The 22,691-nt window shown below is 40.7% G+C and overlaps 1 protein-coding gene across 4 annotated transcripts in view; it reads right to left on the bottom strand.

Moving 5' to 3' along the window:
• Window positions 1–22,691, bottom strand: part of DYNC1I1 (dynein cytoplasmic 1 intermediate chain 1) — a 283,514-nt gene that overhangs the window by 229,011 nt on the left and 31,812 nt on the right. The window contains exons 2-5 of one of the 4 annotated variants that reach the window (XM_059712374.1): window positions 22,100–22,216; window positions 15,463–15,577; window positions 12,438–12,579; window positions 474–533 (exon numbers count right to left, since the gene is read on the bottom strand). In XM_059712374.1, the coding sequence (XP_059568357.1) occupies window positions 474–533; window positions 12,438–12,579; window positions 15,463–15,577; window positions 22,100–22,207 (425 nt within the window). In that variant the 5' untranslated portion in view covers window positions 22,208–22,216. The remainder of the gene's footprint in view (window positions 1–473; window positions 534–12,437; window positions 12,580–15,462; window positions 15,578–22,099; window positions 22,217–22,691) is intronic. The other 3 variants (XM_059712375.1, XM_059712376.1, XM_059712377.1) reach the window with 3 other exon arrangements.

The following is a 22,691-nucleotide window of genomic DNA, read 5'->3' as shown; positions in this document are numbered from 1 at the left end:
ACTCAATTCAAATTAAATGCTAATTGTAAGTGTCCAGAAAAGTGAAAAGGAAAAGAAACCAAACAGACACAACATTTTAATACTGATTTTAACAAAAAATTAACTTAAGGACGCTTGTTAGTAAAGGGGGAGGATGGTTAGGATAAACTCAAACGCATTTCCCATTGCAGAACTTGTGTGCCCCGCCTCGAAATAGAGGTGTGGGTGTGTGTTTGTATTTTTTTAGAGCGGGAAGTATTGTTTGGCAATAATAGGAATTAAGGAGGGGAGATCAAAAGCCACCTTTTTGTGGTATTTTCCACAAAGAGGGACTTTCTCCAAAGCTTAACTTTAGAAGGCAAACAGAAGGAAATAAACTTATCAAACTGGAAGTTCAACAGAAGGGGGAAAACAAGAGCAGCAACAGCTCCAGCATTTCAACACAACTGTAGCAAAGAAATAATCATAGGAGTAACAAAAGAGCAGACATATACCCAAGTTCTGAGTCTGACTGCAGCTGGAGCACTGAGGGGTCTGTGTCCCACTGCAGGGTCCTAATCGTGCAGCACAAAGGAAAAAGAACACAGAGAATTAACAGAAGGGGAGGGGAACAGACCGAACCAAACCGTGTCATTCATCAAGGCAATGGCATGTACAATGCATACACAGAACATCTCCCACTTTGCCCTTCCCCTCCCCCCAACCCCCTCAGTGCAAGCAACACCCAGTGACTATCAAGTGACAAGGGAAAGCAAGAAGCCAGCCTTTCCTTGGAACGTCTGTTTGATCCTGGAAGTTAGGTTTGTTTTCAAGGAAGGAAGCTCTGGGCTAAATATTCAAACTCCACACAAGCCCACCTTTTTGTTTGTTTGTTTTGCTGTTCCTTACTGAAGCCTGATTGGTTCGAACATGCAGCCAACTTATCTCTAACACCCCAGGGCCCATCCACAGCTGGGAGCACCAGGCATCTCCCTCGCAGAGAAGAGAGCCAAATGCAAACGTGCAAATGGGTCAGAGCAGGAGCATCTGGGGAGATCAGGCCAGATGGAGCGTGGCTGCAGGGCCTGTTGACTAACTGGCTTCCTCGGGTCAGTGATTGCAAAGATGATGCATTGGATTTCGAAGCCCGTGGGTAGTGTGGTGTTTTTTGACTTATGTATCACACCAAGATGGTCACCAACCACATCATTTGTCTCTAAGATGTCAGGGATATCTTCCTCTTTTAAATACTCCACAAGCAACAGCACCAAGTATCCACAGTTACCCAGGCCTTCATTTCTCCTTTGAAATAAGGGATAAAGAGCTCTTCTATCAAGAGAGTGCACACAAGGACCTCCCTCAGGCAGGTCCTCTCCATTTCCTGCACAGAAGCAGTTGCAGGTGAGTCGGAGGGAGGTTATCGGGCAGGTAACTGACGCACAGCAGGGACTTTGGATCAGGCGTCTGGGATTCACATCTGGCCTCCGCGACTTACCAGCTGGGTGACACTGGACATGTCGCTTATGTCCCGAACCTCCCTACCCTTTCGTTTCCTCCAAGTGCGGCCCACACACCAGAAGCACGAGCACCTCTTGGGCACTTGTTGGAAATACAGAGACTCCGCTCTCACCCTGGACTCACTGACTCCTCACTACAGGTTAAGGTTCCAGGCGATTCCTGGACACCTGAAAGTTTGAGGAGTCCTGCTCCGTTTGCCTGTTAAGATTTACCGTGGCTTCTGGAACGGTGGCCTGCAGCTATCTCCAAAACTCATCTCTACCCGCTGTGCCCTTCCCCCACGGTGTCCCCCTTGTGTCCTGTGTCCTTCCTGATGTTCTTCCCGCAAAGAGCTGAGCAGCTCCTGCCTTTGCTTCGTCCACGTCTTGGCTCAAATGTTACCCGCTCGGAGAGGTTTTCTTCTTCCACCGGCCTTCCTCCAGCAGCACTTCCTTGTCACACTGCCCCTTACCTTTCCCTGCTTTACTTTCTTCATAGAGCTTATGTTTACCTATGATTTGATTATACATCAGTTTACTGTTTACTTTGATCTGTTTTAGCCTTATAATGGCAGGGTGGCTATATCCTTAGATCAGGGGTCCTCAATCTTTTTAAACAGGGGGCCAGTTCACTGTCCCTCAGACCGTTGGAGGGCCGGACTATAGTTTTAAAAAAAACTTTGAACAAATTCCTATGCACACAGCGGCGGCAAAAACACCCGGCGGGCCGGATAAATGTTTTTGGCGGGCCGCCTGTGGCCCGCGGGTTGTAGTTTGAGGACCCCTGCCTTAGATTATAGGACTATGCCTAGAACTGTGCCTGGTATGTATACTTATATAATATAGCATTAGTTGAATAAATGGATACATGCATGGATAGATGGATGGATGGATGGATGGATGGATGGATGGATGGATAGATGGATGGATAGATGGATGGATGACCTCTCTCAGTTCTTCTACAGAGATTACATAAAATTATACCTATAAAGCACAAAGCATATGATAAACAATAGCTGCTCTTACTACAACCACATATCTACTACCAAATATTTCTTTGAGCCAGTGATCTATGTGACAGATACAGGAGACACAAATGCTGCCAATCTGTGAACCTCATCTGAGAATCAAGGTCTGGGCTTAGAAAGTGGCTGGCAAACATTGATGTGAATCAGAATGGACTGAAGAGCTTCCTAAAAATACAGAATGCTGACCTCCAACTCCAGAAATTCTGACTCCGTAAACCTGGGGTGGGGCCCGAGAATTTATATTTTAACAAGTTCCCAGGAAATGCTATGGCTGACCCTGAAACCACCTTTAGAAAATGAGTGGGCTGGACTATTGCCTTCATTAGTTAGCAGAAAGCATCACTGATGCTCAGCTATGTCAGCATCTAAACCTGTGATTAACTCAAGCCTGGCCCAAGGCCCAGGCCACTTTCAGACCAATTAAATCAGAAAGTGTGGGACAGGACCCAAGCATCCATATTTTTGAAAAACTCCCTAAGTGACTCTAATGTGCAGGCACCGGTGAGAAGCCATGCTCTGGACTCATTCTCTGTTCAAGAAAAGCAGCCCTTCCTGGTTCTGGACACTCATTCCTTCCACTTGTTTCAAACAGAAGTAATGGGATCCATTACAATGATTCATGTTTGCCATTCACAATCTCTGGGGATCAAACCTTTTATCTTTAAGGGCATTTTTTTTGGCTCTAGACAGAACAGCTGCCTCTGGCTCTGGCTGACTGTGAGAAGCATCCCCTCCTAAGAGTTGGGATCAGCTGCTTTGCCCTCAATTTGCCTTGAGGTTTCTGATGGAACGACCTTTATTGACCTTTTCCACTTCTCCCAGGCAGGTGAAGAATGCAGCAGACCCCAGGTGGTTGGGCCGTTCTGTTGCTTATCTGACAGCTCACCTGAACGCCTTGTACCTGTCAGCAGTACAAATGACGATTCCATCAGAATCATCCCCTTAAGTCCACAGTTTAGCAGTCTGGAGTTTGCATTTACTCAGCCAGAACGACAAAGGGGTCCATGTAACTCACTCACCACGATCCTGCCCCCACAGTCACACACCATTATTCAGTAAAAGCAATCCTAGCTACTGTCAGTAACGAGCAGTAGGTAAGTAGTCAGCCAAGGATGCTCTCAAGTGTCCTGGTTTTATTTTATTTTCATTGTTCCCGTTATTACCTGTGGGGTGCTCAGACTTTGGCAAAATGCACTTTTTCTTTGAAAAGGAACTGAAAACCAATACATTAAGTGGGCAAAGGTTGTTTGTGTTTCCAAGGGTAGCCTAGGAAGTTGGGTTAAACGTTCGCTGATTTCCTTCTGTGCAAGCTTGCAGAAAACCGCCCCTGTAATGGCAGCATCTTGGAGAGGGCCATGCCTGGGTCAGGGGTGGGAGGTTTGTGCTCTGGACACTGCTGAACTCTGCCCCTAGGAAAGTCTTCCGTCCTCAGCCAATGAGGATGCAGGCAGGCCTGGAGGCCCTCTAAGGACCTTTCTGCCCGAGTTTTAAAAAGCATCAGATGACTATTAAACTGTTTTTCAGCTTTCTTCCTCCAAATTACTATACTTTTATTTAACCAATTGACATCAGTCTTGCTTTCCAACCATCTTATCAAGTTACGGTGTGATTGAAAATAAAATGATGGTTTCCCCACCGCTTCTTGGGCAGTTTGAAATCTCACCAGGTAGTGTATGTTTAAAATAAAAGAAGTAGTGACATTGTAAGTAAAGATATGTGAACATAACATACCAGCACAACATGTTTTCACACATAAATCACCCTGCTTACTATAGTGCTCAGTTGTAGTTTCCAGTCATTTCTAGAATGGACCAGTCAATGCATGCAGGGAGAGGATATTTTTTTATGAAAACATTCATTTACTTACTCAAAAAATACCTTTTAAAGGGATAATATGTAAAATATTATTATTATTCAGTATTAAAAGAGTTCTTAAGGCATCTGCCAGTCTTAAGGAGAGATAAAACATACACAAATATTTTAGCAAGATAAGGCAGAAAGTAAAACATGCCGTATAAGTGAACCTGACTACAGAAATTGGCAAGAGAACCTGACTAGAACCTGGTGACTGAACCTGGCTAGAGAACCTGGACAGAACCTGGCTGGAGAACCTAACCAGAACTTCACTGGAGGTCCTGAGCAGAACTTCGCTGGAGATCCTGGGCAGAACCTCTCTGGAGATCCAGACCAGAACTTGGCTGGAGATCCTGGCTGGAGATCCTGGCTAGGCTGCTGATCAACTGAACACTGTCTCCGTGTCCTTCCTTCTTCGCCGACTCCGTCTACGCCTTTGGGAACCCCTGGACCTGCTGGGGTTGGACCCCGGCAACTACCGCCCATAGTTCTCCTTGAGTCAAGTCCACCTTCAGGCAACTTTCCCAGCAACCTTGAATTTCCTTGCTTTTATCTTTGTCCTCATCCCTCCACTCATCCTACACCCACCCCACCCAATTTTTTGCAATCTGTGCATACACCTAAGTATGTATGCAAGCACACGTAAATGTGCACACACACACACACAAAGTCAATGGAATTTACCAAGAACCTAATATGTGTTAAGACTCTGTGTAGGGTACTAACGAATCAAAATCACTTGTCCCACATGAATACAAATTAATTATAGATAATTTGGAAATAATGGTTTATGACATTATTGCTTATGAGTATAAATATTTGAGAGCTATACCTTCCTTACATTTCCTTAAATGGCTTCAAATTAAATCTGTCTATTTACTGGAATAAGGCTCTTTAGAAGTAAGAAGAATTCCTATCTTTATATCCCTGTCAAGTTTAACACTTAACATTTGTTGTGTGTGTTGCACACAGTAAATTCTCAATTATTTATTGAATGAATACATGAATGAATAAATGAATGGTCTTCACTTGCCTTTTGCAGATGGGTATAAAGTGTGAGGGAAGGTTAATTCCCAAAGAAATAGTTTTTACTTTATTTATTTAAAAAGAAAGAGTAGCCCTAGCCGGTTTGGCTTAGTGGATAGAACGTTGGCCTGCAGCCTGAAGGGTCCCCGGTTCGATTCCGATCAAAGGCACATGCCCAGGTTTCAGGCTTGATCCCCAGTAGGGGGCGTGCAGGAGGCAGCCAATCAATGATTCTCTCTCATCATTGATGTTTCTATTTCTCTCTCCCTCTCCCTTCCTTTCTGAAATCAATAAAAAAATATGTATTTTTTTAAAAAATGAAAGAGTAAAGCAGGGCATGTCTGCCTGACCTTCCTAAGCTCTACCAAGCCACTTAAAAGGAACTCAGTGTTGTACTGCATGATGTCACCACACGGTCCCAGTAGAATTTTCAGACTTATTTCCACATTGACAAGGGATGCCTGTCTTTAAAATGCTGAGCATACGACTGGTTTGTGCTGAGAAAAAAATAGACAAAGTCCAGCTCTCTTCTCCATCAAATGAACTTAGCAGCTTTAGGTACATTAGGTAGTCCCTGAAGCAAGTGCAATGTTTGGAACCCAACTTTTCACATTATTCTTCTCCTCTTTAAGGTGGAGAGACAGCTTGAAGGCAGAATAGTGAGTTCCCTTGAGACCCACAGTTTCTCTGTCAAACAAATCACTAGTCCCTAATCAGATGAAGAAAACAGCTTGGGCCAATGTGAGCACAGTGCCCAATAGAAAACCTCCAGCCAATGTCATCCTCAAATCTGTTTCCTAAATGCCATTTCCAAAAGCATAATATGGACATTTAAAAATCCATCATATTACTCAATCTGTCACCGTCATTAATTAAGGATGGCATTTAATTAATGAGTTAATGTTTTACTTCCCAACCTTAATTATTTCCTTACTTAGGACTGGCAATGATGATGATAAAGATTTTCTGATGTCGGGAATAAGGCCGCGACAGTGCAACAAATATTTATACCAATAAATCCTTTTTTTAAAAGACTTTTTATTAACTTACTGTATGAGAATCTCACCTGTTGCCTAGCATTACAGCCCTAACACGGTATAGGCCACACTGAGCCACACAGGAAGTCCATCGGAGTGGAATTCAGAAAGAAATGTAAGACTTCCCATCAGAGAGCTGCTGTCAAGCAAGCCTTTTCTCGGGAAGAAAGCTCAACAACCCCTTTGCTAAAAGAGATGCTTCATGTGTTGCTATGGCCACATGAGTATACACAGTGCACTCTCTGGAAGACAGAGTGATATCAAAAACATTTAACTAATCAGGCAATGTGCTGCATGAAGAGAAAACCCCACAGTGTATATTTTATTCTAATTTCCAGAGACTGACTTTTTACCAGCCTTGGATCAGTGATATTGGTCTCTCTGGAGTCCAATTAGCTGGTGGCATCCTGTTGACTTCTCTTTATATGATGATAATTTAAAGAATTTTATATATAAAAAATTGTTATAGTCTTAAATTTCCTTCAAGGTTTTATATTATTTTATTGTATTTCTTCACTTTTACTAAAACCTTATTGTCCTCCCTTTAACCTTTGGTTCATCAGAGTACCTTAGAAGACAGTGATGTTTCCACCAAAAAAAGGGGCAAAAGTTCTGTGCAGGTGTATACTTATAGTGCCAGAGAATCCTATGGACAAAGATGAAAGCCCCAAGGATTTTCTCTTGGACATTAAACCCATGTGGCCTCTTAGCATGTTTTTCTCCCCTGGAATCACTGAGTAAAGAAAGGGTAACCAGCCCAAATGGTGTGGCTCAGTGGGAGAGCATCAACCTATGAACCAAGAGGTCATGGTTTGATTCCCAGTCAGGGTACATCCCAGGTTGCAGCTCAATCCCCAGTGTGGGGCATGCTGGAGGCAGCCCATCAGTGATTTCCTCTCATCATTGATGTTTCTCTCTCTCTCACTTCCTCTCTGAAATCAATAAAAAAATATATATTTTAAAGAAAGGGTAACCAGGTGCCGCCAGCACAAATTGACCATGAACAAATTATTCTCATTTCCTTATTTGAGAGCTCACTAGATGGTGGTCAGGGAAAGGCAGAGTTTATCAAATATCTGAATTTTACCAAAGTATTCTTGCCGGGGTCCAACCCCAGCAGGTCCAGGGGTTCCCAAAGGCGTAGACGGAGTCGGTGAAGAAGGAATGACACGGAGACAGTGTTCAGTTGATCAGCAGCCTAGCCAGGATCTCCAGCCAGGATCTCCAGCCAAGTTCTGGTCTGGATCTCCAGAGAGGTTCTGCTTTGGATCTCCAGGGAAGTTCTGTGGCCATGTTCCCTCGCTAGGCTCTCCAGCCAGGCTCTGTCCAGGCTCTCCAGCCAGGCTCAGTCACCAGGTTCTAGTCAGGTTCTCTTGCCAATTTCTGTAGTCAGGTTCAGTCCAGGATCTTTTGCCATGTTCTCTCCAGCGAAGTTCTTCTGTCTGTAGGTTCTGTGTAGGTTCTGTCTTCTTGGCTCTCTTCTAAGCTCTGTGTTCTACGTTCTGTGTGTTGCTGTCTTGTTACATCTGTATTTATACCAGTTGATTCAATCCTATCAATCTCTATTACAAAGGTTAGGGCGTTTCTTATCTCCATTCCAGGGAGTAAAGATTATGTAGCTTAAGCATGATTGTTCGTAGTTAAAGTGATTAATTACCCACCTGGCACTTAGTTGAGGGGTTTTATTCCCTCCCTAACTTCAGGGGAAAATCCCTACCTGGGGAAACAACCTTTCTCGGAGAGGTGACCTTGGTTAAAACACAGCGCCAAGAAGGTGAGCAAACATATTAAGAACCGTATGCCATATATGCCAGGTCCCTTGAAACAGCAAGGATGGACCGGCTCCCAGCATATTCTGTCAACATGAAACTTAATATTTACTGTATGAGGCAAAATGTATACACTGAACAGAAGAGATCTGCAGACATCTGTACCATCATCCAAGAGTCCAATCTGGAAGATACATGAAACTGAAAGCCTGAGCAGCATCTGATCTATTTCTTTTGTAGCTTTGTTCTCCTATTTAGGGCTTCAGAAAACATATCTTCATCTGCTACATTGAGGCCACCTTGGGAGAGACCTCACCTTCCTAGAGAAAATCCATGGATGGACGTAAGAGTTTTGGTTAACAGATGCTGATGCTGGGAGGCCAGACATGAATTTTATATATAAATGGCATTATGTTCTAATTGGGGAAAAGTGAAGATAGTATAAATATTAGATAAGATGAAAATGCATTAAAATTGAAAAATAGAGATGCTTGATTAAAAAAACATGTTTAACAGTTTGTATAGTTTAATATAATTTATTACATACTAGAGGCCTGATGCACGAAAAGATTCGTGCAATAGGCCTGGGTCCCAGGTGCGAGAGGAAAACCGGTGCCGCTCTGGCCGGAGCTGCCTTCACAGCCCTCGCTGCTCCGGCTGGAGCTGCCTTCAGTCTTCACTCCACCGCTTCGTGCCTACGTATGCAAATTAACCGTCATCTTTGTTGGCAGTTAATTTGCATATCTCGCTGATTAGCCAATGGGGGGCGTAGCAAAGGTATGGTCAATTTCAATCTTTGTCTATTATTAGATAGGATATGGTGGCATATATATGTGTGCATAAGAGCTGATTCATTCAATAAATATTTATCAAATACCTACTATATGGATACAACTCAAATATCACTTACTCTCTGCCCTCAAGGAACTTGTCATGTCCTGAGAGAGATGTATATTCTACTAAACATGTTAGTCATTCTTCTTTAAGGGCCATAAATTACCAAATGCTTTACTCTTATGTATAAGAGGTAGGCTATTAGTTTGCGACTACTATTCATTATATTGAAAAAAAAATTCTATTCCTAGTTTACTAAGTTTTAATATATGGGGATAGATATTTAAATTTCTCAAGTACCATTTCATTATACATTGCAATGATTTTTCCCCTCTTTGACATTTCCATATGCTGAATTATGGTAATACATTTTCCTACACTAAAATATCTTTGAATTTTTTAAACAATCCTAAATTACTCATAGCATGATATCCTTCTAATATTGTGCTGAATTCCAGTTCCATATAGTATAGTTAGGATTTTTTTATATCTATGTTTATAAGTAAAATTAGTCTTTCACATATTTTATGAATAATATTGAGCACTGTATTTTTCCAGTATAATTAACTGCAAAATGATTAGTTAGTTGTGCCAAAGTTGATTAAGATTAAGACAATATAAAATACCACAAATGTAAATTGTAAGTGAGAAGCAGGCCATAACAGCAGAAGCAGAAACTACAAAACAAATTGTGATACTTCAAGTTTACCAAAATTAAATCATGCTACTATAATTGAAAAATTATTATACATTCCAATTCTCTTTTTAGTCTTTTAAAATATGAAGTCAACTGATCTTATAAATCAATAAAAGAAATTTTGTTATACTTGATTTTTCAAAAGCACTGATTTAACCTTTTCTTTATAACAGGGATAGCTTACATGCCAGTTTGTAAATTAACCACTTATAAGGATTATATAAGAAATGTTTACCAATTTGACTCTATAAAGAACATTTCAATTTTGGTTTGAAATATTGGCAAATGAATGACAGAATGTATGTGCACCTGTAGGACCAGATGTGTTAATTTGATCTGTAAGTTATCTTCTGAAAGATTTTCCATTTTTCAGAGTCCAAATTCCACACAAAGTCAAATTTATGACTATAGAGTTATATGCTTAAGAATTACCACGCTCTTTCCCCAGTCTCATGTTTTATGAAGTGCTAATCGTAATTGTTTCAGAGATGTTTCTTCTAAGGAAAACACATTCCAAGTGGAATTTTAACAACAGATATAATATTCTCCTGAAATTTGACTCTCATATCTATTTTATGGAAGCAAAAACATAAATTTGCATGGAATTTTCCTAAGTTCAAAACAAGGGCATGATTTACTAAGCTATTCCTCATGCCTTCTCTTCAAGCAAATTTTGTGCTGAGTTTTTCTGAAAAGCCATCATTTCCTCAATGCCAATTTTCTTGCCTTCCTATGAAACCTACACTTAGCAAGGAATTTAATCACTGACTGAGTTGTCTACTCATGCCAGGACGTTCCTATAAAGAATTGAAGCTAGATGGAGTTTGTGTGGGATAGGCCTGGATAGCACTTTCTCCAAAGTGATTTCTTGAGTTAATAAAAAAAATCATCTAAGGAAGGGGGAAATATGAAGAATGATGGTCTCTGAGGAGAAATTGCTGCTGTCCCCAGAATGCTAACAGCACAGGTCAGCTTTCTCTAGAAAGCTTTCAAAAGGGCTCATCAACTGTGAACTCAGTAACAGAACTTAATGCTGCTAACTGCAGCCCTTGAAGCTAAGCATTAATGGAGACTACACCATCATTGCATAGAAAGAGGCAAATATATTAACTTAATGATAGACTCATGAACCCACTAAGGAATGCGATTATATTGTGCCAGCTAGCTCTTACAACAATGTTAGATCTTACATAACTGTGTTATTATTACTTTTTCTTTCCCCTCAAAGACCTTTTGAAGCATTCGAAGCGAAAGATGAGAGAAGACATGTGCCGCCCCAAATCACAAAGGCAATTTGCTAAAATAAACCACAAAAACCTCTACTTTCATTCTTCTCAAATTGAAAGCAGTGGCCATTGGTTTTAAAAGGCCCTATCAAAACAAAATACATACTCAAATCTGAAACACACCAACAGGCTGATATGGGTTCAGTAATTCCAGCCTTACATGTTGGTTTCAGAAAAACAAAAAACAAAAAAAAACAAGAAAGAAAAAAAACCGGCCACCCTACACTTCAGACTAACACTAAATGATACTCTTTCCATAATTTTCTCTACCCAAATCAACTATATGGAGACAATGCACTTTCAGAAGATAATGCTTATCTTCTGAAATGATAATGTATTCAGAGAAAAAGAAAAAATGCAAAATTTTATACCTCTCCCCCAGAAACACATATAGTAGCAAGAAATATACACAAGTAGACAGGGTTAATAATCACAAGTTGCCAACCCTCAGGCCAAATCTGGCCCACAACTACTTCTAACAAAGTCATGGCCATTTAACATTTAGGAGGTTATTGCACAAATACTTGAATTTTTAGCTTCTCGTGGAAAAAGGAAAGATGTGAAAAACTGGGTCCATATCCCCACATAAGCTCAATCAGCCTGAGCTGTGAGGAGACCATCCAGCCTTTATAAACAAGGAGCTTGCCAACCAGTTGCCATAGGTCCCCTGGCCCCACTCACATCACCTGCCTATGTGTACCTGCATGTGGGAATCCTGGTGAAAGCAACTGCATTAAGAAAGTCACCAGGACTCTACAGATATCAATGAGCCTTCTCCTTGCCCTCTTCACATCTCTACCTTTTGGATATCCTTTCAGGGGGTTCAATTAGAGAATGTCTAGATCTGTTTTCAAAAGTTATATAATCGTCCAGGAGCCACGGGGCAATAAAAAATTGGCAAATTGACTCACAAAACAGAGCAGTGAACCTTGGTGATCATCATAATTAGTAATAACAATGGAAACACATTGGGGACTGAGTTCTCAAATTAGTCGACTCTAGTAAGAAAACACAAAGATGCTTGGAACATGAAACTCAGGTTTAGAACACCTCAGTGGTCTATTCACGAAGATTCTCATGGAAACCACCATGGAAGGAGGATAATGAGAACCCAGGTATACATTCCATTTGCCTGGGGTCCTTCCCTGCTTTCTTTTAGACCCAAGCTAATGGATATGTCTGTGGTTGTTAAACAACACACAGGAGTTAATTAGCTCACTCAAGGAAGGATTACGTATAAGTTTATAATTCCTACTGTTCAAAATCATTGCTGTATGAATAAAATTGCAAGCCACCATAAAGTGAAACATAAAATGATTGAGTATACAGGTACATGCACACATGCACATTTAATAGTACACTAAGTAGAATGGCTTTTAGGCCTTTTTTTTGGTGGTGGTGGGGGGATATTACTGACATCCACCATGGCCTTTGTAAAGGGACAATTCTTACCTTGTTAATGGTCCCAGGTCGCCTGAGTCTTGGCTTCCAGCTTCACTGGGAGTGCTCACTGATTTCGAGGAGGGAGACATAGGGGTTGGGACTAAATAATGAAAATAACAGGTATCCCATGTTAAAAAATGCAGCGACTGCACTGGGGAAGAGCAGTGTCAGACAAATCAAAACAAATGGACCCAAATTAAAGTGGTTGTATGGCCAGGAGAAATTGAGATGGGGTATGGAAAACAAAACAAAAAAAGGAAAGAAAAGGAAGAAAGTCAAGTGAATTTTTTATATTTTGGAAATGAAAATTTGAAATGAATTTAGACAGAATTAACTTGGGGATTCTAAGGCCATGTCCACCTTAACAAAGTAAAATGGAGAATCAAAATAGTTATCCAGATAATTCAAGTCAAAGATCTCTCTAGTATGAACTATCCAGATAATTCTAATTCTCCACTTTATTTTGTTAGTATAGATGTGACCTATTAAAAAATAAAGTGGAGTGTCTGTAAAACTTTACCAGATGATGAAATAAGTGATTCTGGATCATTTAAGTCAGCGGTTCTCAACCTGTGGGTTGCGACCCCTTTGGCGGTCAAACGACCCTTTCACAGGGGTCGCCTAAGACCATCCTGCGTATCAGATATTTACAATATGATTCATAACAATAGCAACATTACAGTTATGAAGTAGCAACAAAAATAATTTTATGGTTGGGTCACAACATGAGGAACTGTATTTAAAGGGCCAGGAGGTTGAGAACCACTGATTTAAGTGGTCAAGAAGGGTCAGTAAATTCTGTCGTATGTCTGCATTTGGAGGGAAATCTATCATCCATGGACTATAAACTGCATTTGCTAAGAAAAGCAAAGTGAGGAAGGAAGGGTAAATGCTGAACCTGGTAATTTAAAAATCTCTTTCAAAACAAAGAAACATGTCAGGAAGCTTTATTTTTACATTTAATTAATAGTTTCATCCCCTTGTACTGTTTACTGTGTTTGGGACTTGTGTTGCTTGCCTCTGGCAGCTCTCGATGGCACTGCCATGAGCACACAAGCAAACTGCCATTCTGAAAACAGGAGACACAAGTTCAAAGGTCAAGGCCAGTGAGAGCTGAGTCTGAGAGCAAGGATAACACAAGCAGAAAGCTAAAGAACATGCAAATGTATTTTTTTCCCCTCTACCCTTCCAATATGAGCCAAATGTCCATCAGATAGAAGCTGCACCAAATAGCCACGGTGGCTCTAAGCCAGGCAAATTTAACGGGTTCTCAATCTCACACATGCCAAAGAAGCCAGATGGGCAGAAAAAAACTTCAGTCCCTCAGTGCAGATTCCCATTTGGCTTCAATCATGTGCAATTTCCTTTTATTTATTCAATAGGGGAAAGGGTTTAACTATTTTGTCCAAATCCTATAACACAATGGCAGATCTGTCAAGAAATTAGGAATTTTCATGTGGTCCCACAATTAATTCACTGATTATCCTCACAGTAAGTCAGAGGGTAAGTCAGGGAGATGGATGAAAACTCAAAATGGGGTCCACGGTTGCCAAGGCCTGTTGGTTGGGATGCAGGGATAGTTCAGTTTGGTTATGGTTTAGGGATATTTAACTGTTTTATCCTTAAAGTTTATTTACTGGCTTTATGTGGGGTAGGGAAGAATAGAACATATTACTATTGTGTTTAACCCGTGTTCATTCACATTGCAGCAAACTTTCCAAAGCTATTTTAAGGAGAAGATATAATTGATTACAAAGCATCTAATTTCTATCACATGTCAACTAAATACAAGAAAGTTTGTCAACCTCCTCAAAGAAAGTCCATTAGTCAAATATCCCACAGGTTATGTCTTCCACACCATAAGAAGCTCAACAAAATAATCAACATCTTATTGGGGCTTATTATAATCATTGTTAGATATGACTTTACCTACACAAATTGAGGTTGACTATAATATGCTTTCTCATGGTGTTTTAGTTTTGTGTGTACATATTAAATTATATTCAGCAACACTTAATAACTTGTAGGCTTATTGAATACTGCTCTTTTTCTTATCTACATTGATATAAATACTGGTTATTGTATTGTGCATGGGATAATTTTTGTTCTTAGTTTGAGTAACTATGGAAATCAATAAAAACTTATTTTAATATAAAATTCAAAGGAAACAGGCCATTTTTAAAAAGCGACCTGATATCGTATTTATTTATATGTATTATTGTAAGAGTTTTTTAAAACTACATTGGGTATTATATAGTTTTACAGACACCCTAAAATTACTCTGAAATGTAAAGAAAGCAAATGGATAAAGAAAAATTCAAAATAACTTATCCCATAAGAAATATATAGTTAAGTGACAGAATAAACACAGTATGTACAGGTTACCTTCAACACAAATAAAACAAATAGTTCAATATCCAACCCCAAGTGATAAAATGAGATCATGGACAATTAATTAGGAATGGATGAGTTGGAGGAGGGGTATTACAGCGAAAATGCCAATTAGCAATAAAACTAAGTTATACAATAGAGTCAAATACATTTAAACTTGTTAGTTAGCTGATAATCTGCCACCATTTTAAATTTTCCTTCAAATTTCCCACTGAGCATTCTGTTTCATCACAGCATAACTAGGCCTGTGGTTGTGAAACACATAACCAGATTTACCAGATTTGAGAGGTTGTAATTCAGCAATGGAAATGAAGAGCAATTTAAGACAAAAATTCCAAGATTTCTTGTATTTACCACATTGTGGCAATTCATTTAACAAATATCAAGTAATCTAACACCGTGGAGACAGTTGGCCACATAATCAGTCATTAAGCAGCAAATTGTGAACAACTCTACAACCCGTCCTCCCATCGCCTTCCAGCCTCCTCAATCCCAAAAATAAATACGCCTGAAGCATAAACCAGCTGCTGAATTTCTTAAAGAATAAAAAACAAAGGACATAAAAGAATAGTAAATGCTGGACATGGTATATGCCATGCAAGTCAAATTTAAAGAAACAGGAACGCAGAGCCCTTTCAAGTACCTAGCGGGGGCTCCGGGGATATGCCGATGCTCTGAAGCAAAGCCTCGGTCTCTCGGCGCTTGCGGTCCAGGTCCGAGTCGTCCTGAACAGGTTCTTTCTTCTGCTGCATATCGGCCTTTAAAAAGCAGACGCCGGCAAGAAAAGTTAGTGACAGAACTGCCTGTGCGCTCCTCCTGGCTGACACTGAAAGGGTAAAGGCATGGCAGTGACGACCAGGCAAAAACCCTAAATAGACATAATCATGTGTATGAAGGATGAAAAGAGCCTGTAACGGCTCCATTTAATAACTGCTAACCTCCTTGTCCCTTCTGGGACAACATACTATCAGTTCTTGATGGTTGTGTGTTTGTACTCACACTCCCCCCCCCCCCCAACCACCACCACCACCACCACCACCACCACCACCACCACGTTTGAGATTATGCAAACAAGGAATTATTGGGATCTGGTTAAAAAATAAAATTAGCTATGAAAATCAGTCACTGTAAAATGCACTATCTGTACCAGCAATCTAAGTTTACCATGATTTACAGCAAGCCGGGCTAAAATGTTTTTAAGGCATGTAAACAATATGCATGGAAGTCTTGCTACTTGTTACTTTTGACTTGCATCGGCTTCCGTTACACGTATTAACTCAGGAGAAAAAAATGTGGTGTAGAAAAATATAGTACAAAAAATCACTCAGGAGGACTTTCTTTGCCAAATCCTGTCTAAAAATTGCATCTTGGATGAGCTGCTTATGGTCAGACCCCGTGCCCAGCATGTATCTGACAGGATAGTGACAAGTCAAAACACAGGTTAAAGAAGGTCAGTGGCAGGGTTCTGGGGGAATTTAAACACTGAGGTCTTTTTTTTTCTTTTCTTTTTTTCATAACACGGTCACTCCTTAAGACAAAGCACTGGCCCCTCACCTGAAATTGGATAACATCCTGTTTGGTGAGCAGCTACCTCCCCTCCCGACAAAGCTTTGTGAGTTAGGAGAAGTGAGGCGGTCCTAAAGTTTGTCAAAAACCAACGATGCAGTTATCAGACCCACTTTCTCCGCAGGGGCAAGCCGGGCACCCTAACAGGTACATTACCTCCTCCAGGAGTGCAGAGCACATTTTGAAGCAGTGAACCATAATTTACATCCGGGCATCTAAAGCAGAGAGTTCACGCATTTTTGACTTATTCCCAGTCGGTAACCTATACCCTGATTATGAGCAAAATGTATCTTTGCACATAGTGCTGAGCTCAACACTGTTATTCTTCGCCTCTGGCTTAAAGCGCACTCATAAATTTGAAGTCTACTTGTCATTAGAGGAAAAACAGCCTTTATAGGGGTGGATAAGGGCTAATGAGAAGTACAAGAGGATTTTCGGCAGTCTCGCGGGACCCAAAATTTCAAAATGGCAGTTTAATCGCTATCAGTGAAGATAACACAGTTCACCTTCTTTTCTGATTTTAACATTTAAACTACTGAAGAAAGTTCTAAGTTTACGCGTACAGCAGAGGCAAAGGAAGAGCTAAGATGGTAAAAAGGACCTTGCAGAGTGAGGGTCTGTATCAACACTCACATATCACAAAGTTAAAAGAAGGGTGGAAGGAAAAGGGAGGAAATGAAAAGAAAGGGAATTACCATAGCAGCTACTGAAATGCAAACAAAAAAACTAAGATAAAATTCATCTTAGGAAGCCAATATGGAATTGTATAACCGGTTTTACAGTAAAGAGGTAAGCCATAGCTGGACCATCAGCTTTATTGAGAGCAGATACGTGTTTCTTTTGTTCACAACTGTAGCCTCACATCTAGATCAGGGCCTGACACATAGTAGATGCTCAGTAAAAAAAGTGTGTTGAATGAATGAATGAATGAATATCTAACCTTGGAAAATGTTATTCTATAGCTATAGAATGTTTTACAACTGTAACCCCTTCAGAAAGCCCTTTACAACACCACTGTTGAAAGTTTAGTCACCTAAACTTTCAGTGACCTCATGCTCATAACAAAGCCATTTCTATATTCTAAGATCAAAAACAAGAAATCATTAACCTTTTCTCATTCTTTCAACAAAAACTCATTAAAGGACAACAGAGAAGTTCTAATGCAGCTTATATAGCATGAACAGATAAACTTGGGGCATATTACCTATAATTTTCTGTCCCGTATGTCCTATGCAGAAAGGCACAGGATCTCTTTCTTTTTCATTTATTTTAATGTTAATCATAAGCATTAAAGAAACATACTAGCAGGTAAATCACATGTCAACATGCATGCATTGTGCAAAAAAAGTACCCCTGAATTCCTCCTCCAAAATTTCACTGCCAAATACAAGTTGTCTCTAAAACTCATTCCTTGCCTTCCACCTTTTAAAAAAAGATTTTAAAATTTATTTTTAAAGAGAGCTAAGGGGAGAAAGAGAGAGAGAAACATCAATGTGAGAGCAAAACATGGATCGGCTGCCTCCTGCATGCCCCTACCAGAAATCAAGCCTACAACCCAGGCATGTATCCTGGCCAGGAATCTACTGGCAACCTTTCTGTTCATGGAATGACATCCAACCGTCTGAGCCACAACAGCCAGAGCACGCCTTTCTTAATTCCTAAGGAAACAAAGAATATAATGAAATATATAAATAAGGACAAATGTCCATCTAGACATAACAGAAGCGTAGGAAAGGTATCAATGTTTAAAGTTGATCATGAAAAATGTAAAATTAGGTTACTGGGGCTAATCTATAATAATAAAAGCATAATATTCTAATTAGACCGGACAGCCGAACGACCTTCCAGACGAAGCTGGGGCTGCGAGGGCTGAGCCCCTTGCACGAATTTCGTGCATTGGGTGTCTAGTTGAAAATAAAGGCAGATTCTGTATGTTATCAATTAGCACCTTAAACTAAACAAAATTTTACTTCATCTCAGATAGTTACACCAAGTACCCTAATCATGAAACTTCCTATTTTTTCCCTTGTAAATACTACAGAATCCTAATGTGTTTTAATGACTTAATGAAGGGTGATTTCACAGTACTGGTAATTAAAAATATGCTGAAGGTGCCTTCCCCAGGGAATGACATTTCTGTGTGTGAAGGGTTATTACAGCTGAGGTCCAGAGGGAATAATCAAACAAAGAAAAATGATCAGCTGAGAATTATCAGTCACTCCTCCAAAGACAGCTCTGAGGTTATTAGAGGAACAAGCGAGGACAGGCAGGAAACCCCTGTCCATCCTACCCTGCGGCAATTCAGCAGAAGGCCAAGGACAGGACGAAACTTCAGGGTGGCCCCATTAAGCACACCTCATCGCACTGAGGCCAATTTTTCATGAAATTGGGTCTGTGTCTTAAATGGTGGCCACTATATTTATTTTAAAATCAGGTTTCATCCATAATACCACAACCAAGAAAGCAGTTGACATGCAAAGGAGTGGGGAGTGGTAATTTTATACATGTACACAGTTTTCTGGATTCTGTGGAGATGACAATCAACCTGGGTGGTCCTAACACACACTAGTTTTCAGTCGTGGCAAAAATAGTTAGGCAGAGTAATATCAAAGATCACTTTGTTTCCTTTTTATTCCGAATTTGTTTTATTTACAATATGAGCCTAAAGAAAGTTAAACAGCAAACCTATAAGCTTAAGGCTATTTCTAACTCTTTATAAACAGCATACAAACTAGAAAATCTCCAGGAGTCAATGAGAGTAGCCATTTGACTAGAGCATCCCACAGACTCAGGGTCAGAAGTATCCAAGGAAATTTGCAGGAAATAATCCCAGATACATGGAAAGGATGTCAGTGACCAGCATCTTAGGTCTGCCCTAACTAGTGAATGTATTCATTCATTCACTCATACAGCTGTAATACAAATCAATAATACAGTAGTTAATAAATAATAATACAAGAATAAACTCGTGGGTGGGAAGATCAACCAATGAACTTGTATGCATATATGCATAACCCATGGACACAGACAATGAGCTGGTGAGGGCCTGGGGGTGGGGACTGGAGTGGGCTGGAAGAAGTTAATGGGGGGAAAAGGAGGACCTATGTAATACTTTCAACAATAAAGATTTTTAAAAAAAGAAGAAACTTTTTTAAAAAATCTTTATTTACAGTGTACTTAAAACTGTAAGCCTACTTTTGCCCACCCCTGCATAACTTTTAACTGAAGGCCTACTGCTAGGGACAAGACCTATGCTAGATATTGACTCAGTGATGAAAAACGTCCAGCCCTATTCTCAAAAGTTCACATTCTACTAGAAGAGAAAGACAAGTGAGGAGGCAAATCTAATGCTCTGTGCTAAACGGTTTGATAAGGTTGAGGATGGGGTGCAGGACTAAGTTAGTCATGGAGGCAGAAAGGCATCCCAGAAGACTTCCTGGAGGAAGTGGCATTTGAGAACTGAAAGACATGGCGTTAACAACCAGGGGGAAGGACAATTGAGAGAAGCAGAACAGTAAAAGCAGAGGGAGGAGAACATTCACAAAGCCCAGTCAAGCGGGAGCAGAGCTCACAGGGGATGTGTTAAGTAGCTAAGCTTGTCTGTAATGTGGGTTTTAGGGAGAAGGAAAATCGGGGTGAAAAATGGTGTGCCTGTCCAGGCCCTGATGATCATTGTAGTAAATTGGGGAAGGGAGTGGTGAAAGAATTACCCCAGATTTCTGCTTTGGACAACTGCCTGAAAGGGGGGTGGGCCTGAGACTAGAGATAGAGGGTGGCTACCGAGAAGGCTCAGGCCTCCAGGATTTAAGAGCATCTGAAAAAGAGGGATCAGAATAGATTACTTCCAGGTTTCTTTCAGCAACAAAATGCTACAATCCCAGGAGATGAGTGGCCTTGAATTATAAGACCTTTCCAGTAATGGGGGCGTTTTCAGAAACTGGTTCACCAATGGCGATCCTAATAAATGTACGCAGCCCTTCCACGGGACTGCCTGCTCCTCCTCTGGCAGCTGATCTCAGGAGCAGAATAACAGCTCTGCTTTCCCTGTTCTAGTGTCTCCTGGGTCCTCACAGAGCACGTGAGAAAGGCACCACTCTTCTCTCCATTTCACAGAGGAAACCGTTTCAGAGCGCCCCACACCCGCCCAAGGCCGAGCTGTGAAGGGAGAGCCAGGCTCCCAGCAGGATCCACTCAGAAGCTTGTGTGCATAACCCCTGAGTTTACTGTCTTCGGTCATACAGCACTGGCTGCTCAGACAAGCCAAGTCTTCCCAGTCTAAAAATGTGCTTGGACTGAACTGAGAAAAGCGCTTTTTGCGGGGAGGGGGGGGGGGCGGAGCTGAGTTGTGGGGGACAAGATGCATAGCCAGGGCCAACCTTTAAGATGACGTAGTCCAAGTGAATCCCCAAATCTGGCCCCACTTGGATCTTTCAAATTAAAAACTCTGAGATGGAAAACCATGACTCTGTATGACCAGGGGAGTCATGGGTTTAAACCACCCTGGCCGTTGGGAAATGAGGACACTAAGACTTTGTGACTTTAACTCCAGAACTAGGCAGAGGCCCAGGATCGCCTACGAACCAGGTGTTCCACACTCCCACACCTGTCACCCCCAACCTCCCAGGCTCTGCCTGCTGTGCAACAAGCCAAATCTCCAGCAGGCAAAGCTGCTTGGTGCCGAAACAGAAAGGGTGGCCTGTTTCCATCAGTTTAAACTGACAAAGATGAAGCAGACAGTACAATTCGGAACCAGATTTCCCATATCACACCGCACTTTGTGGTAATTCTGTGAAATTCAAGTTGGATATTACAATGTCAGTTTAAAAGGAAACCGGTTATTAGTCAAGGAAAACAGGTGCTTTAAAACTACAGTGAACGTTGGCATGTGAGGGAAAGGAAGCATAATAACTTAATGCTTTTTTTCGCTTTGCGTGTAAATGAATAGCCATTCCCTGTCAATTCTCACCTCCACGTCACTCAAAGACTGCATGTAAAACAGCAAAGATCTCCAAAGGAAAATCATTATGCAGACTGTCAAGGACAAATAAACTATGGCATCAATCACAGTGGAATGGAATGGAGAAATGCAAGATGCCAGAAAGCTAATGTGCAACTGCAATTATGTTTGACTTTGTCGGAAAATAATTGTTGTAATCTGTTACCTTGGTCTCCCAAGCTTTTTACAGGGGTGGGGGATGTCTGGCCACGGGCCAGGCCATATAAGGCCTGCGAAATCATTTGGTCTGGCTCTGCCAAGGCATTAGGGGCGAGTTAATTAAATGTTTGACCAAATACAGCAGGCTAAATGTGAAGCTGATAATTTATATGGCCCTCGAATGTTGTTATAAATATCCAACTGGCCCTTGGCCAGAAAAAAAGGTTCCCCACACCTGCCTTAGCATATGAAACAACACTTACGTAGAGCATGAGGCATCAAAATTCATTCTCTTTTTCTCTAAAGAAAAACTTTTAAGTAAGGAAGAAGCTCTGGTTTCTATACACACAAGCATATGCTATACAAAGTTTCCTTCATGGGAAAGTATTCAAAAACATCTTTAGCACCTGATTTCTGTACAAGGTGTGGGCTATTTCTACACTTCATATCAAGTATTATAAAGGGTTTTTTTAGAGGGTCCTGTTTATCAGTATGACCCACCCCTCAGAATTAAGTAATTTTCCTTCCCGCACCAAACACCCCGACACCCAGCAGTTACCTCTTTCTTTTTCCTCTCCTCTTCCTTCCGTTTCTTCTCTTCTCTTATCTGTGCCAAGCGCTGTTTTTTGCGCTCTAGCTCAGCTTTTAAGTCACTTTTGTCAGACATGTTGGTTTCCTTTGGAAGGAAAGAAAAAAAATGTGAATTTATAAAAATAACTTTTCTGCATGATCACTGCAGAAACTATTCAAAAGGAAATCCAACGTTGGGGCAATAACAGGTTGTCTTATTGAGCCTATTTCCCAGAATCAAAGAAACAAGTTAAGTTAGATCTGGTCTCACACTATATCAAATCTTCCCCCTTTTATGTATATATAAATATTTGCACAAGTACAATGTTATAGTCCATTCTGGTCTGACAAATAACAGTAATTTCAGAATAAGCAACACATTTTCTGTAAAAGTTTCTTAAATAAACAAAAGATAACTAATAAAGAGAACCAAGAAGAACCATTATCATGACTTCTAATTTAGATGATAATGGATCAATTCATGCCCACACGGAGAAAAGAAAATAGACTGTCATAAACCCTTAGAGACATGCCCTGCTCAAATTCCTATGGACTCAATAAACATTCCTCCACTGACCTTG

This window comes from Myotis daubentonii, chromosome 10, assembly GCF_963259705.1.
Source record: "Myotis daubentonii chromosome 10, mMyoDau2.1, whole genome shotgun sequence".
Classification (NCBI taxonomy): domain Eukaryota; kingdom Metazoa; phylum Chordata; class Mammalia; order Chiroptera; family Vespertilionidae; genus Myotis; species Myotis daubentonii.
Note: the sequence above shows the minus strand (reverse complement) of the source record. Positions and strands in the feature narration are given on the sequence as shown.